This window comes from Gopherus flavomarginatus, chromosome 3 (assembly GCF_025201925.1).
Source record: "Gopherus flavomarginatus isolate rGopFla2 chromosome 3, rGopFla2.mat.asm, whole genome shotgun sequence".
NCBI classification, from domain to species: Eukaryota; Metazoa; Chordata; order Testudines; family Testudinidae; genus Gopherus; species Gopherus flavomarginatus.
The window spans coordinates 183,771,941-183,788,767 of NC_066619.1; the positions used below are offsets into that span (position 1 = coordinate 183,771,941).

Here is a 16,827-nt window from a genome sequence, read left to right on the forward strand (position 1 = left end):
CAAACGGCCCCACGGACAGTCCTCCTCCGATACCCCAATAGAGATTTCAGAAGGTCTCTTACCTCTATTCTGATGCCATGGGGTTCAAAGGGGAACGGTCCGCAGCAGCTACTGTTGTCTCAGCAGCACTTTTCTTGTTTCTTCTTGCACTTAACGCCAGTTTTACTCCAATTTAACTCCATTGACTTGAATGGTATTACCACTAATTTAATTGAGAGGAAAAGGCAGCCCATTTCTCTCTGGAAAATACTTGCCAAAAAGATGAACACTCCTACTTAGTATTAATATGTTTCAATTCCCAACTGTCCTGTAAGAATTCTTTTTAATATCTCATTGCTTTTTGAATTTTCTCTTGTTCCTTTCTCTGTCACCATCTCTTAATCTGCCTGTCCAGTAATCTTATAGACTAACTAGAGTATTGTTATCCTGTGATGTGATGTTATATGATATGGACTTTGCAGTCACTATATTTGCACTGTATATTTCAGTCACTATATTTAGGTTACCTACACTTTCCTTAATAAAAGCTTCTTCCGAACTTCACTGTGAGAAGCACTCACTTGTTTACAGCAGGCTTTGGTATTCAGCAAGCAGAATGCCTCCAGGGTTTAGAATTGCCTTTCTTTTGTCCTGTGAAATTTCATTCAGTATTTGCCAAGACACAAAGTGTTAAATTTTGCCATTTTCCCTCTCTCGTTTCTGTTACTCAGGAAAATTTTGGCAGCAAGTCAAAACAATAAATTGACTGTTCTGAGGTTGGTCTCAGCAACATGCACTGCACTCGGAGCTACCAGAGCAGCTGTAATAAGCTACTCCCACCACATGGCCCCAGTGCACTACATGGGGAAGGAGGAGAGAGAGAACCAGCCTGGGCTTCTCACTCCTGTTAAACCCCCTGAGTCTGACCCTAGTGATCCCAATCCCCATTAATACATTATTATTTGTATTACCATACCCCTAGGGGCCCTAGTCATGGCCCAAGACCCCATTATGCTAGGATCTATACAAACACAAAACAAAAAGATGGTCCCTGCCCTAAAGAGCTTATAATCTTAGTATAAGCCAAGAGACAGATACAGACTGATGGTGGACTACAAGGAAACAGTGAGACAACATTGGTCAGGATGATAGACAGCCTAACTGCTGTCAACTTTTTGGCAGACATCATGGCAAAAGAGAGCCAGGCCACATTCCCCTTAGCTACCACAAGGAGTCTGAACATGACTCCAGGAGCCCATCTCATACACATCCTTTCCCCCAGAACACAATGTGAGGCAGGATCACCCTGAAGTGAGGTGATAGAGCCAGGCCAGGCTGAACTCCTCACAACCACCCTCCAGACCAGCACCTGGACCCAGTTGTCCATCTTGCTCACATGCTGTGGGGCTATCTGATCACTATACGTGGGGCTGGGAAAGAATTCTTCCCCAGATCAGATTGGCAGTGACATTGGGTTTTTCCATTTTCCTTTGTTTGCAGTGTGTGGACATGGGACAGTTGTCAGGATTTTATGGATACATCTCACTTAACCATTTCCCTGCTGTTGTGGAGGACTTGGGAATGGGTGTACCTTGGTGCCTCCTGTTCTCTGCCTGTGGCACATAGTCTCCTGTGACCAGTAATGCTTTGGTCTAATTTCTGTTGTTGAGTTTGCTGTGCAGGTGCTGGATGGTGTTGGTGGTCTGTGATAGACAGGAGGTCAGACTAGATGGTCTGGTGGTCCTTTTGGGCCTTAAACTCCATAACTCTATCTTCCATCTTTGAGATAACAGCCTTCTCCTGATGCCAGCTAATGTAGTTAGTCCTCTAGCATAGGAGGTAGCGTTCCGGGCTGCAAAGCTGAAAGTTCAGGATTCAAACACTGATGATGATACATAGTGGATGAGGAATTGTTAATTACACATAATAGGATTTGTTTTTACCTTTTTCTTTACTACCACCACCCCCCAAAACCCCCACCCAAACTAGAAAATTACCTTTTTTAAAAAAATGCTAAAAGAACATTAGGTTGCAAAGTCAAGCGCTGCAAAGTTAGGAAATGCCAAATTTTTTGTTTGTGCAGCCTCAGTTCAACCCCCTTATGTGTATGTATTATGATAGTCTAATTACCTGAGAGCATATTATTACCTCAGCACTCAGCTTCATTCAGTGCCCAGGATGGTCACAGTACAGGATGGAATTGAGGTTTCACAGACATCCTTAAATTTGGCATTTCCTAATTTTGAGTGCTTGACAGTGCAACCTAAATAAGATTATTTTTAACATAGTGTGGCTGTCTCTCTCTCTCTCTCTCTCTCTCACACTCACACACACACACACACACACACCATATTTTACCACCTGTTAATTGTATTTAATTTAGTATATGCTTCTCAAGTATTATGACGTGAGGATGGTGACATAACCTTAGTCCCAGATTTGGACCTTAGCGTCCAAAATATGGGGGTTAGCATGAAAACCTCCAAGCTTAGTTACCAGCTTGGACCTGGTACTTGCTGCCACCACCCAAAAAATTAGAGTGTATTGGGGCACTCTGGTCCCCCTGAAAAACCTTCCCTGGGGACCCCAAGACCCAAATCCCTTGAGTCTCACAACAAAGGGAAATAATCCTTTTTCCCTTCCCCCCTCCAGGTGCTCCTGGAGAGATACATAGACACAAGCTCTGTGAAACTACACAGAGTGACTCCCCCTCTCTGTTTCCAGTCCTGGAAACAAAAAGTACTTTCCTATTCCCCCAGAGGGAATGCAAAATCAGGCTAACAATCCAACACACAGATCTCCCCTTGATTTCTTCCTCCCACCAATTCCCTGGTGAGTACAGACTCAATTTCCCTGAAGTAAAGAAAAACTCCAACAGGTCTTAAAAGAAAGCTTTATATAAAAAAAGAAAGAAAAATACATACCAATGGTCTCTCTGTATTAAGATGATACAATACAGGGTCAATTGCTTAAAAGAATATTGAATAAACAGCCTTATTCAAAAAGAATACAAATCAAAGCACTCCAGCACTTATATTCATGCAAATACCAAAGAAAAGAAACCATATAACTTACTATCTGATCTCTTTGTCCTTACACTTAGAAACAGAAGACTAGAAAGTAGAAACTGCTTCTCCAAAGCTCAGAGAAAGCAGGCAGACAGACAAAAGACTCAGACACTAAATTCCCTCCACCCAAAGTTGAAAAAATCCAGTTTCCTGATTGGTCCTCTGGTCAGGTGCTTCAGGTGAAAGAGACATTAACCCTTAGCTATCTGTTTATGACAGATGGGTCTTTCAGATCAGAATCGCTCTGCTAACACTTTTTGTTCTGCACACCCTGTACACCAACAGGTACCAGTATGAGAATACCCAGAGCATTTCTTTGGGCTGGAAAGTCATTTGGACATGATATTCTCCTGTCATTTTTAAATCCAGTGGTGAGGGAAGCATGAGCAGCAGTGGTAGATCAAGGGCTGGAGGTGACTTCTGTGATCCCAGGTCTTGTAGAGCTGTGTAAGTGGGTCTAAAACACTGCCAGCGAGGGAGGGAGTCCAAAAGGACATTCTGCTGAAGGTCGGGAGCCTCAGGGGCTGTAATTTGATTACTGGAGTTAACATGATATTGTCCTTGGATTGGCTGAGACTGTGCCTTTCTCCTACTTCACTGTTGTGTTGGGGTTCTTCACCCCTTTTCCTTTAGTTGCCCCTCAGAGAGACCCTGTCAAGCTGTCAGTGAATAATAATTTTTAAATCATAAGTACAAGTGTTTAACTTTAATTTGTATTTATGCTTCAGCTTCATTAGGACTTAAAGGCACCTAAATGTCTAATAGTCAAATTACTATTTTAATTATTTTACTGACTTTTACATCTTGTCTATTACATAGTAAAGAAACTGATACAGTAGTGGAGAAGAGAAGTAGAAAACAAAAAGAACTTTTTGTTAAAAATTTAAAATATTGTGTATGAAAAAGTAGGTGATCCATATTCATCAAATATGCAAATGAATGCATTGCATTATTTGCATAAAATATCCACATTTCTGGACCTTTAGGCTTAAGAGGTACGAAGACCGAAACCAGCAACAGAAAATCGGAAATGAGATCTGATTAGCAAAAGCAGAATTAGTGCTCAAGCTAAACCCTCATAAATGTTTGGAGGAATGTCACAGTGTTGCCAACAACCTGGCCCTTCGCACTTGGGATGAAAATAGCAGATAATGGCCAACAAAACAAAGAGCAAGGAAATAGAATGATGGATGCAGTAGAAAACATTTAGACTCACGGACCTTCTTTTGATTATAGCTCTGATATTTAATAAAGGTAGAGGAGAACATTGAAAGAAGATTAGGAGAAGGAGGTATCGTAAAAATAAGTAGGAGAGAGAAAGAGCAGTCTAATGCTGAGTTAATGGATGAAGCCTTAAGAGCTCATGCCATTTTTTATTTCCTTATGATGGATAAAGAAGCCATGTACGATTTGTTTGTTTTGTTTTAGAAAATCAGCACCTAACTAACCTGAAAGACACTCTAGTGACTGAAGAATTAGTGAAATGAGATATCACAAGAGCCATTTCTCATATTTCTAAAATAAAAACCATGACTTTAAAATGTAACTAAGCTAAAAAGAATACAAAAACAAACAACAGAAAAGCACAAACCTAGCTTCAAGTCAATTTTAATGTTATGGTTCAACTGGGAGTCAGATTAGAAAACAGTTACTGCGAAGCCTTAATTTTGAAGAGTTTGATTTTGGTTGGTTGGTTGGTTTAGGGAACCCTTTTCATAAAGGGTAATGATTCCTATTAATTCTCAGATGTCCGTAGCCTCTGTAACGCACTGAGATTTGGGCAGCCTAATGACAGGGAACATTTAGTTCAACTTTGTTTAAAGTAGTCTGAAGTTTTAATATACACTAAGTTGTAGAAGTCTCTTTAAGAGAAGACATTTGTTCACCTCACCTTTGTAAAGATACCTCAAAGATTTAAAAAGTCTTGAGAAGAGTGACTGAAATGCCTAGAAGTGTGCTGGAACTTTCATATGATCCGAGTTTGCAAACATTATGATTTGTTTAGCCTGGAATGGAAAAGAATGAAGAAAGGGGACTGCACTTATTTATTTATGATAAGAACATAAGAATGGCCATACCAGATCAGACCAAAGGTCCATCTAGCTCAGTATCTGTCTACCAACAGTGGCCAATGCCAGGTGCCCCAGAGGGAGTGAACCTAACAGGCAATGATCAAGCGATCTCTTTCCTGCCATCCATCTCCATCCTCTGACGAACAGAGGCTAGGGACACCATTTTTTACCCATCCTGGCTAATAGCCATTTATGGACTTAACCACTATGAATTTATCCAGTTCTCTTTTAAACACTGTTATAGTCCTAGCCTTCACAACCTCCTCAGGTAAGGAGTTCCACAAGTTGACTGTGTGCTGTGTGAAGAAGAGCTTCCTTTTATTTGTTTTAAACCTGCTGCCTATTAATTTCATTTGGGGACCCCTAGTTCTTGTATTATGGGAATAAGTAAATAACTTTTCCTTATCCACTTTCTCAACATCATTCATGATTTTATATACCTCTATCATATCCCCCCTTAGTTTCCTCTTTTCCAAGCTGAAGAGTCCTAGCCTCTTTAATCTTTCCTCATATGGGACCCTCTCCAAACCCCTAATAATTTTAGTTGCCCTTTTCTGAACCTTTTCTAGTGCTAGAATATCTTTTTTGAGGTGAGGAGACCACATCTGTACACAGTGTTCAAGATGTGGGCATACCATGGATTTATATAAGGGCAATAATATATTCTCAGTCTTATTCTCTATCCTCTTTTTAATGATTCCTAACATCCTGTTTGCTTTTTTGACCACCTCTGCACACTGCGTGGACATCTTCAGAGAACTATCCACAATGACCCCAAGATCTTTTTCCTGACTTGTTGTAGCTAAATTAGCCCCCATCATATTGTATGTGTAGTTGGGGTTATTTTTTCCAATGTGCATGACTTTACATTTATCCACATTAAATTTCATTTGCCATTTTGTTGCCCAATCACTTAGTTTTGTGTGATCTTTTTGAAGTTCTTCACAATCCGCTTTGGTCTTAACTATCTTGAGTAGTTTAATCATCTGCAAACTTTGCCACCTCCCTATTTACCCCTTTCACCAGATCATTTATGAATAAATTGAATAGGATTGGTCCTAGGACTGACCCTTTGGGAACACCACTAGTTACCCCTCTCCATTCTGAGAATTTACCATTAATTCCTACCCTTTGTTCCCTGTCTTTTAACCAGTTCTCAGACCATGAAAGGACCTTCCCTTTTATGTCATGACAGCTTAATTTACGTAAGAGCCTTTGGTGAGGGACCTTGTCAAAGGCTTGTGAAGGGCATTGTGAAAACTGATCAATCCCTCCTTTTTATCTTATATCATTAGTTTGATTAAAGGCAGTAAATTAAGAACAAATAAAAGAAAATACTGCATTACACAACATATTGTCAGCTTGTGAACTTCACTGCTTCGTTGCTGCAGTAAATCAAGTCATATGCTTTGGCTAACTAATGACCATGAAGAACTATGATAGTATTAGCAGTCAACAAATATGATATATCAGGGCATACATAAAGCAATTACCTGGTAGGGTGGGGAAGTCATTCCTGCTAATGTATGGCAGTGGACAGCTAATTCTGTGCAATGCAGGAGGATGGTGGTTTACCTTCCTGGAATGCATTAGGTACTGCTCACTTATTCAGGAAAGATATTGAACGGGATAGGTCAGTGGCCTGATCTAATATGGTAAATCCTATGGCTACATAGGTTAAAGAATAGCCTCCATAGATGCCTCATCTTGGCCAACGGAGGTATGGTACACATGCTACAAGTTTTTAGTAGATGACAAGAAATAGTCACATCAGCTGAACAGTATTTAATGTAATATGCTTTTAAATAAATTTGATGACTTGACATATAAATATACAACATGATTCTCAGTATCAGCTTTTCATGAATAGGCAATAAATAATCATTAAATTAAATCAGACCATGGATATAAAAATAGAAACTCTTTTGAAAATGTAACTATTATACAGGAGTTATGTAAACCATGCTAAAACACATAGAGGTGTCTGAAAAGGACACCTATAACTAAAATCATAAATAGGTTGTTAATCCTCCCTAGGAGGTAATGAGCCTATGTGACTTGCTTTAAGCACTCAGACAGCTATAAGAACTTTCACCTTGTTTTGCAGTAGATGGTGCTGCAAAGGCTGTTAATACACAGACAGTTCCGTTTATAATTGTGAGTACATTAAGACTGGCTACACATCTCAAAAGCTTCATAGATCAACTCTTCCTACATCCTAACTTCTTCATAGGATTTCTTCTTTTTTCTTCTGATGATGATGATGCCGGAAGAGAGAGACAAATTTTATGTTGAACACTGATTTGCTCCTTGGTGATTTTGCTGTTCACAGTTGAGGATTCAAGTAATTCATCTTAGTCTAGTACACTCCATTTCTCAAATCCTGATAAGAACTGTACACGTATATTAACTTGCCCTACACCTTCAGTGACCCTGTGACCAGTAGCTTTTGAGATGAGTACAAGCCTGAGTAAAATAAATAAATAACACTAGAAGAGAAGTGAAAGGCTATAAAAACTAGGATTCTTAAATAAATTTTGCACAATTAAGCTTTTTAAATAATCTAGTTAACCAATGATCTGTGAGATGGAAACATAGTGGAAACTTCTCTTTAAGGGTGAAACTCACTCTTTTTACAGTAGCTCACACAAGGCCTAAGTACCACTTAAATTCTACTTCAGGCTTATTTTGAGGGCTTAAATATAATTTAAGTAGTTCAGTCCTTGGGCTGGAACTGCATAGAATTGAATTTTACCTTATAAGCAGGTTTCATTGTACATAATGTAGTAACTCGTTATTCCTAGACAGTATTAGCCAGGCGGGCTGTAGCTTATTAATTCTTCGTGGTGTTAAAATATTTAATTTTTTTTAAAGTGTCCTTATTATGGTTTACTAAGATTTTTTTAAAAGGATCTTAAGGTGGTAAAATATATCATTTTAAATGTTTTATAATAAATTAAGTACAATTTAAATACAGCTACAGTGTCACACTAAGTCTGCTTGGCTACTTAATTTGAAAAATGGAGCAACTCATCCAAAGCATATACAGGTACAATGCTTACCATCCCACACATTCTCTCACATAACAAACAAATCATATTTCATTGCAGACAGGAATCACTCATTAGCTTATGACATTCTGGTGAATATTGCTTCTCTAGAGCAACCTTGCAAAACTGTCATAAAATTTACCACCCCAGGGACAAAATCTGCTTGCCCACTATTTTACCTTGATTATTGATGAATATGGAAAAAACTATTTTTCTTGCCAATCCAAACAAATTATTCTCCCCAAGCAAGTAGAATTTTGTAAGGATGCTCTAGAGTATTGATTGCACACTTGAATGTGCACAGCAAATTACTGGAAAAGGCATTTACAAATATTTTTTAAAACTACTGTACACTTTGGGTGAATATTATGGCCCAGTCCTGAAGTCAGTGGGATTTCTGCTGATGGAGGACTTTTCGGATCTGGCCTTTCATCTCTAAGCCTAGTATTATTTAGTAAAGGGAGAACTTGCTTTAGGTGAAATACATTGTTAATAGATTGTTCTAAAATATGAGTGAATTCTTTTACATTTCATTAAAAAAATTAAAACTTCTAATAGTGGAAATATCAGCTGACACTTCGAGATTTAAGGACTGCCTTTAATATTCTCCAGTCATCTGGAGAATATTTGTCCTGATTTTCTTTAACTATTATAACTGCAAATCTCTCGGCCACAGCAGTAGCTTTGCATATTGATTACCAGTAGGTCAGTTAAAGGACTTTGTGCATAACAAAGTAGAGACTAGAATAAAGAGGTGCACAAGGGCATTTAAATGTTCTTACTAGCTACCATTAATTTTTAGAATATTAATACTCAGGTAGTAAAATGGAAACACTGATTTAGAAGATGGAATATTACTCAAGGGAACAAATGTTTTCTGAAATAAAGCAAAAATGTCTACATCAAATGAAAAAATCATCATCCAAAAAGCAATGATGATGATTATCCTCTGTTGATTGACAATCTTTCTCCTTTTTCTGATATATGTATTTGAAGTGATGCACGTTCCAGGAAGATGCTGGGCACTTGGAAATGGACATTGAAAGATTCTTTGCTCACCTATTTCTCTTTACCAGAGCTTAATGTGAAATGAACTTATGCGTCTAATGGTACCTCTCTCTCATAATAACTAACCCTATAGTCATTTTCCAATATACTCAAATTTGTGAAATACACTTAGAAATAGGTTTATTTTCAGTTTCCTTCCCCTACAAAACATCCCTGTGAAGTAGGAATTAAATGAGAGGAAGCTGTTTGTGGGAGTCAGGAGCTGTATTCTAGGCTCTGCTACAGACCTTCTGTGTGGTCTTGGGCAAGTTGTTTGCACCTCGCTTTCCTCATCTAGGGATGAGACCTACCTCACAGGGTGTTTTCTGAGGCTATAATAATTGATGCTTTTAATCATGTTAAGATCCTCAGAACTTGTACAATAAAAATTCACATTATGTATCTTTGACAATTTTTAAAAAATTGCAGTTAAAATAGAAACCACAAATATAATTGAATGGTAAATAGGAGAAAAAGTGTTCTGGAAAATGACTAAGAATATAAAAACATTAAAATATTGCCCTTCTAAGCAGACAATATGCTTTTGAGGTGCACAGCATCCAGCAATCTTTAACTATTTTGTCTGCTTGATGATATGCAAGGGGATGAAGGTCAACCAAGCCAATAATGTTTAAACAAGTGCCTCTGCTGTATTTTTGATCTTAACGTGTAGTAGGCATCTACAATCAGAAAGGTGCCTGACTTCAAGCTCCTGAAATACTACTCTGTATATCCAAGAGATTTTAGATTTTTTCTTCTTAAAATGTAAGGCTCAATCCAGCTCACTTTAAAGTCAATGGCAATACCCCCATTGACTTCAGTAGGGAAAAGAATCAGGGCCATTTTATACAGTTTGGGTTGTAAATGTATTTCCAGTAATTTTAAAATAATGAATATCAAAATATTAGTCTCTATACAACAAAAATATTTCAACATGTACTTTTGATAAAAGTACAAAACAGTATATTTTTCAGTAGTTGACTAGCAAAATGCTCCAAATACCCATAGATAAAATTGTGTGTGTGAGACAATGAAGATAAACAAATTGGTCCAGATAAAACCATAATCAAACTCTTTTGCGATTTTAGAAATTCTAATTAGCTTTTCTTCTTTGCCTTTTTTTTTTAAGGTTCAAATAATTCTGTTTATTTCATTTGGAATCAGAAACAAAAACAAGGCTACTCTCATGGTATTTCTAAACCAGCTAAAATTGGGGAATACTTGAAATCTCATGAGAGAACCTTTTCCTGGGAAATTTTGAACCTAAGTTCCAGTGTGAGGGGACGTTCAGATAAGCTTTGAATAACTCTCCAGCTCATCTAAACTTTTTGAGGAAAATCCATCACTAATGTACCCAACATACAACACATCATAATGTTCAATACACAATATTTACATTTTCATTGTTGTCTTACATAACATAGTGTCTGATTTAAATAGTGGATGTCCAGTAGTCTTCATATCCATTGTGTCCTAAATGTGAAGGTTTCTGATTCTCTGTGAAAACAACATATTGTTAAAAATGATGTAAAATAATGGATATTACAGTGTTCTAAAACACTTAGGCAAAATGAAAGACAAAATGCCAGAAACTTATAATGAACAATGAATGTTAATTACCTCCTGTAGCAGTGATAGAAAGCTATCCAAAAATTGTCTAGGGGCTTCTTTAGCATAAGATTCACATGGAGAACAATTCTGGAAGACAAAGAAAAGGGCTTCTTATCAGACATGCGGCATTTGAAAAGTGTATCATAACAAATAATAATTTGAGATCATTGAATGAAAAATATATATGATGAACTAAAAGTGGGTAAGTAGTGTTATCTTTTAACGGATGGGAAACCTGAGGTATAGAAAGATTAGGTAATAACAGAGTAAACCAATGGCAGTCAGAAGTACCCACATCTATTGATTCCTATTCCCTTACACTAATGAGGAGACAACCTGACCTCCATATTACACATTTCCCATTATTTAGCTATATGTGAATAGTTGATTTGTAGAACCAGAATGAGTGTGATCTTAGAAAGAAGCACTAAGTATATGTACATCTTTAACTCTTAGTAAAACTTAAAGAAGAATCTGTACTTCCACCAAACTTTACAGTTAGGACATAATAAACTATGCAAAATATGGTGCAATTATTAAGTTAATGAACATGTCAAACAATCCTACCACATCAGTAATGGTGTCTATAATAATCGGTCTCCTCAACCTCGTAATCATGACGTCAAAATTACGAGACGATTGGCTGTTTGCTGGTTCTAAGTGTAAGCTTGCATTCTGGAAGCAGTTAAAAGTGGAAGAGAGGCATTTACTCTGGAAGAGAAACATTGAAAGTAATTAAATTACTGCCAAATATTTCTAGAAAGTAAACTAACACTTCTTAACATTTGTGTGGGTTTTTCTATGATTCCACATGCATAGTTCTCTCATTCCAACAAATCAATGAGATCTAATTCATGTTATTTTGATATATACACATCCACTATAAAAGAGCCTGTACCCCTTACTCTAGCTGCCCCTTGACAAATTTTAAACATATATTTTTAAAATAGACAACTCATAAAATCTCTCTTTGGCCATTAATCAACACATTAACAAAAAATAATGTAATCCAGAATTGAATCTTGCTACATCTAGTGTTTTTTTGACATACATAAGTAGAAATGTTTTCTTCTCATAAATAATGAATGCCCTACTGAAATCTCTTTGTTTTGTATATATAAATATGCATTTTGATCCTCCATGCCATTTCTAACATCACATTTAGTAATACTTAGAACTTACATAGGGCTTTATATTTTCAGAGCACTGTACCAATCTTAAGTATCCCCATTAAGCAGATGAAGGAATGGAGATGGAGAAATTAAGTGCATTGATTAAGGGCGATGCTGGGAGTTAGGGGCAAAGATGGAATAAGAACTCAGGGAATTCTGGCTCCCTGATTCACTTCATCCTATTAAATCACAGTGCTGTTATTTCAGCTTTAAACTCAGGTGCTTCTTAAACCATAGGACAAATAATCAAGCAACACTTGTATCTACTCTGAGAAAATTATCTGATTCTTCTTTATGCTTTGGTCTCATGACATAAATTTTCCTATTTGCATTTCTTATACCCAGAGCAAAAGTTGCCTATTTTTTCCCCACTCATATTGCTATGGTATGTTAATTTTATTAATACCGCAGCTTAACACTTTGAACCATCCAGAAGCTCCCATCCTGTGTCTTCCTATGTATAGCTGTGGAAACTACCGCTGAAACTAACTACTCAATGGAGAGAGAGCAGCATTGTTTACTGTAGCCAATTTCTAACCTGCTTTGCACTTTCCAAAGAAAAAAACTCTCAGAAATGCTGATTATGCACATCAAGGAGGAGATAAAACCGTCATCTTTGTTTTGCATATCAACTGCTACCCAAACTCAATCTCATCCGGTATATAAAGTGTCAATGCAATTTGCTTCTTGTGCAAAGACCAGATGATGTTGTCACTGTGTATTTCTTATAGAAAATTTTTAACAGAAACCCTTTGTGTCAGTCAGATATAGCAATATATATTTTCCTTAAAAACCACACATTCATGTTTGTCTCAAGCTTTTTACTGTAACCAGTCTAACTTACTGGAAAAAAAAAAACATTTATTTTAAAGAGCTCAATTTTCCAGCTGAAACTGAAAACATTTTCTGTCTCATCTGTGATGAGCTGAGAAACCAGCATTTCTCATACAGGCACAGCTTTTTTTTTCTTTTTTTTTTGCTGACTTAACAATTACCTGTAGGTTGGCTAACAGTCAAATAAACAGAAGGATTCTGCATGTAGTCTATTCATGCATAGCTAAGAATATTGATTGATAGATGTTTAAGTTTTCCCCAAAGTCATGGGAAGCTGGTGACATCTGAGGACAGATAGGCAGACGTGCACAGTTGCCATATCAGAAGTAATTTACAGCAATGGGTAAAGGGTATTTTACGTCTGACTCAAAATAATGTTGTTGCTTACCCTGAAGAACCTTCACTTCCTGAGCTAGGAACCATGGTGCCAGAGTCTCAGCTAGCGCAAATCAGCATAGTGCCATTGATTTCAGTAGAGTTATATCTATTAGTACTAGCTAAGGATCTGACTACATTCCTCTTTGCAGTTGAACTAATTTTGCCTTAAGATTATAAACTTCCGTATATTTCCTTCTCTTTGTTGATGTTGTCTTATTTCTTAAACTTGCCCTCACCTGCTACTGTGAACTGGTGAACGCACAAAGAATTGTGTGGGGTTGCATTGGGGCTAACACTCAGTCCACTCACAGGAAGCTCCAAGGAAGTCAAAACCGACAGTGACAAACCACTGACTTTTGGGTCATGTGTAAGGCAATCTTCTTCCTGTATATACAGGACCAAATTCAGCCCTGGGATAAGCACGAACAGTTTCATTGATTTCAGGGTAATTGCACACAGTTACACTAGCCCTGACTTTGTCACATTTGATTTCATGGCTAACCTGTTGGAAAAGTTTGTAATTCAATCCATACAAATTTAACACTGATGACACAGACCTTTTTCATTGCTACAAGCACCCAGTGCAATCATTAGCAATTGAGAACTACTGACCGTGAAGTATGATTGCTTTTAAACCCTTTATCAGAGCACTAAGGGATTGCAGCAGTAACAAGGTCAATGTGTTCTGCGAGATGCTGAGCTCTTAATGAAATCAAAGGATGTGTTCAGCTGTCACAGGATCAGACCCTAGAACTGTACTTTGAGTTGTAAGTGAACCACTATCTCTCTTCCTGAGCTCGTCTGACAATGTTGTTTTGAAAAAGTTATGATTAAGCAGTTAGTCACTAGCTATAGTCGCTTCATTTCTGGGATAGTGGCAAGTTTATCTCAGTGACATGATAGCTAATCATCCAATTATTTTCACTTTGACGTGAAAATGTAGACATTCAAAGACATTTAAAAAATCCCCAACAATTTGAATGTCGTGGGATTTTGTATTGCATGTATTCCCAGCAGTGACATACAGTAGGTCTGTGTGGGTCATGCATGCTTATAACATTTGTTTTCTTTTCTGGAAAGTAACAAAAAGAAGCTAAGTAAAGACCATGAGGAGTGTAGCCAAAACAGTGCAAAACAAGGTGAGTTTTTCCTCTCTTTTGTTCTGCAGTAAGTTTACAAAGCTGAAAAAATAGCATTACAATTTACGCAGGCTTTGATGAATCACCATGCCTAATAATTAATCTTTGTATACTAGTCAGAAAAATTGTTTTAAGTTTTCTGAAGTATTTGCTGTTGCTCAAATCTGTATATTGCAGTTAAAGCTAAAGCAGCTGATGCTATAGCTACGTGTTATATTGAATAAGTACATGTTAGGTCGAGAACTTAGTTCTGCATTGGTGAATGTCAGAAGAAAGCACAAGTCGAACTCATTCACCTTCTAAACTTTTGAAGTGTGTGGACTTTGTTACTTTGTTCCTTACATTTAACTTTACTACATGTCCTGCAGTGAGAGACTTTCCACGGGGTGCAGGCATTCTCTGGTTTATTTAAATGTTATTCTTATGTATAATAATACTTCATAGAACTGAATAATGTAAATATACATACTGAAATTAGAATTTATAATGACTTATTCTTGTTGTTTTAATGCAAGGCACAATATAAAGAAAATTTGGTCTAATAGACTATAATAATTTTATCTCTATTTGCCTGGTAATGTAGTCCCTCCTCATATACTCATAGGCTTTAAGGTCAGAAGGGAACATCGTGATCATCTAGTCTGACCTCCTGCACAAAGCAAGCCAGAGAACCTCACCCACCCACTCCTTTAAGAAACCCCCTAATCTCTGCCTGAGTTACTGAAGTCCTCAAATGATGATTTAAACATGAGTAGTCTCACAGAAGCCAGTAGGACTACTCGTGATAAAGGGCTGCAAGGGCCTGTATTTCCACTTTTGTTACTTCATTTCAGTCAGTATTTTTTCATTAAATGCGTGATTCTGCAAGGTACTGAGAACCTTCAATTCCCAGTGCAGTCGATGTAAATTGAAGGTGTACAGCCTCTTCACAGAACTGAGTCCTTGAAGAGTAGTGTCGGAGAAAAACTTTTCTCCAACAGTAGTATTGATTATCAAGCAGCTGTATTAATGTCTGGTACCAGGACTAAATTTCAAGTAAAAGGAATACATCCAGATATTATGGCAATGGGTGCTTTAGAAATATACATATTATAATAGTAATAATAATACAGTACTAAAGCATACTGTAATATTAATCTGATATTTAAAACCGAAATAAGAAGCAACTTCTATTTAAAGTATTTTCTGTTTTTTTAAATCTAGTGTTAAGAATAGTTTCAAATCTACTATTAAGAGTATCAAGTCATATGTGTCAGAAAAAATGCAGTTGTCACTTTTAAAGAGAATGAACCTATTTAAAATAAATTCAGTATATTTAGAAGGATATGTTAAAGTAGCCTTACCTCAGAGTCTTCTGGCGTATTCAGAAGTTCAACATCCTAGAATAAAAAAATACATTAGTATTTTTAGTATCTAATAATAATCTCTCCCATTAGGTTTATTCTCAACAATATGTACTGAGAACATTTTATAGACAGATTTTTTATATTGCCACAAATGCTGTGCTTACCTTAACTTTCACTATTTTTTTCAACTCAATGACTGTCTTTACAAGCTCCTTGTATCTTAACTTTGTTGGTGCAGCTGCACTCAGCAGCATACTGGAACAGAAGAAAAACAGACAGCAAATGATCATCCTCTCCATATTGATGGGTTTAGTTCTAAAGTATGCCCAAAGTAGAGTCGATGCTATCCAAGAAGTACACTTCACTTTAACTGTGCTCAGGTATACTGCATACCTACCTATTTATTGATCCTTACTGAAGATGTAAACCCACCCATTTCAGTTTGGAAAGCTTTGTAGAATGGATTAATGAGTAACCCTTTTTTCTTTTCCACTGGCTAGGTGTATGTGTGTGAGTTAGTGCGTAGGGGGCAGGGATTGATGGAGTGAATAAAAATATGCCCCATCTGCACATTGAACAGGAAAAAAAGAGAGAGAAAAGGTGAATTCCCATTTTCACTTTGAGTCAAGAAATGAACACAGTAAATAATAGGTACTTAGAAACCACAAGCCTAAGTAAACAAAGATGTTGCGTTTTTTTTTCTGTCTCATACAGCATCTTACCTGTCCTATCGCACAAATGCATGTTTGTAGTAGCACTATAATAATGAGTAAAGTGGCAGCACTTCTCTTCATGATTCTTTTAAAATATATATATACACACACATTTACCCTAGCTTCTTTTTAATTCCTGCAGACATTGTTAGTTTCCTCTGTTTTTTGTGGAATACCATCTTTTCAGATATTAGAATTATTTTGGCATTTTCAAAATAAGGAAGCATGGCTTGGTTTCTGTGGTTGAAAGTATCAGTTCATTCAATATCTGAACTAGCTGAAGTATGCTACAATTAATATATTAACTTCATGAGCACTGCCAAATATTTTAATTACGGTACATCCTAGAAAATATATCCACTGTACTATGATGCACAGCATAAGTCCCTGATCCTGCAATGAGCTCCAGGCAGGTAGA

The 16,827-nt window shown here is 37.0% G+C and overlaps 1 protein-coding gene and 1 long non-coding RNA gene across 2 annotated transcripts in view; one reads left to right on the forward strand and one right to left on the reverse strand.

Moving 5' to 3' along the window:
- Positions 1 to 16,827, forward strand: part of LOC127047882 (uncharacterized) — a 128,517-nt gene that overhangs the window by 99,125 nt on the left and 12,565 nt on the right. The window lies entirely within an intron of this gene.
- On the reverse strand, positions 10,690 to 15,950 carry IL21 (interleukin 21). Its single transcript, XM_050946725.1, has 5 exons — positions 15,861 to 15,950; positions 15,694 to 15,729; positions 11,395 to 11,538; positions 10,837 to 10,914; positions 10,690 to 10,713 (listed from the first exon to the last, which is right to left on the reverse strand). The coding sequence occupies exons 1-5, from the start codon at positions 15,948 to 15,950 to the stop codon at positions 10,690 to 10,692; spliced, it is 372 nt and encodes a 123-aa protein (XP_050802682.1).

Bases quoted from the DNA above. Each gene is read 5' to 3' on its own strand.
- IL21 (XM_050946725.1), bottom strand. From the start codon at position 15,950: ATGCTGCTGAGTGCAGCTGCACCAACAAAGTTAAGATACAAGGAGCTT. The intron at 15,730-15,860 runs GTAAGCACAGCA...TTTTTATTCTAG, and splicing joins AAAAAATAGTGAAAGTTAAG to GATGTTGAACTTCTGAATAC. The intron at 10,714-10,836 runs GTAATTAACATT...TTGTTTTCACAG, and splicing joins TTCTATCACTGCTACAGGAG to AGAATCAGAAACCTTCACAT.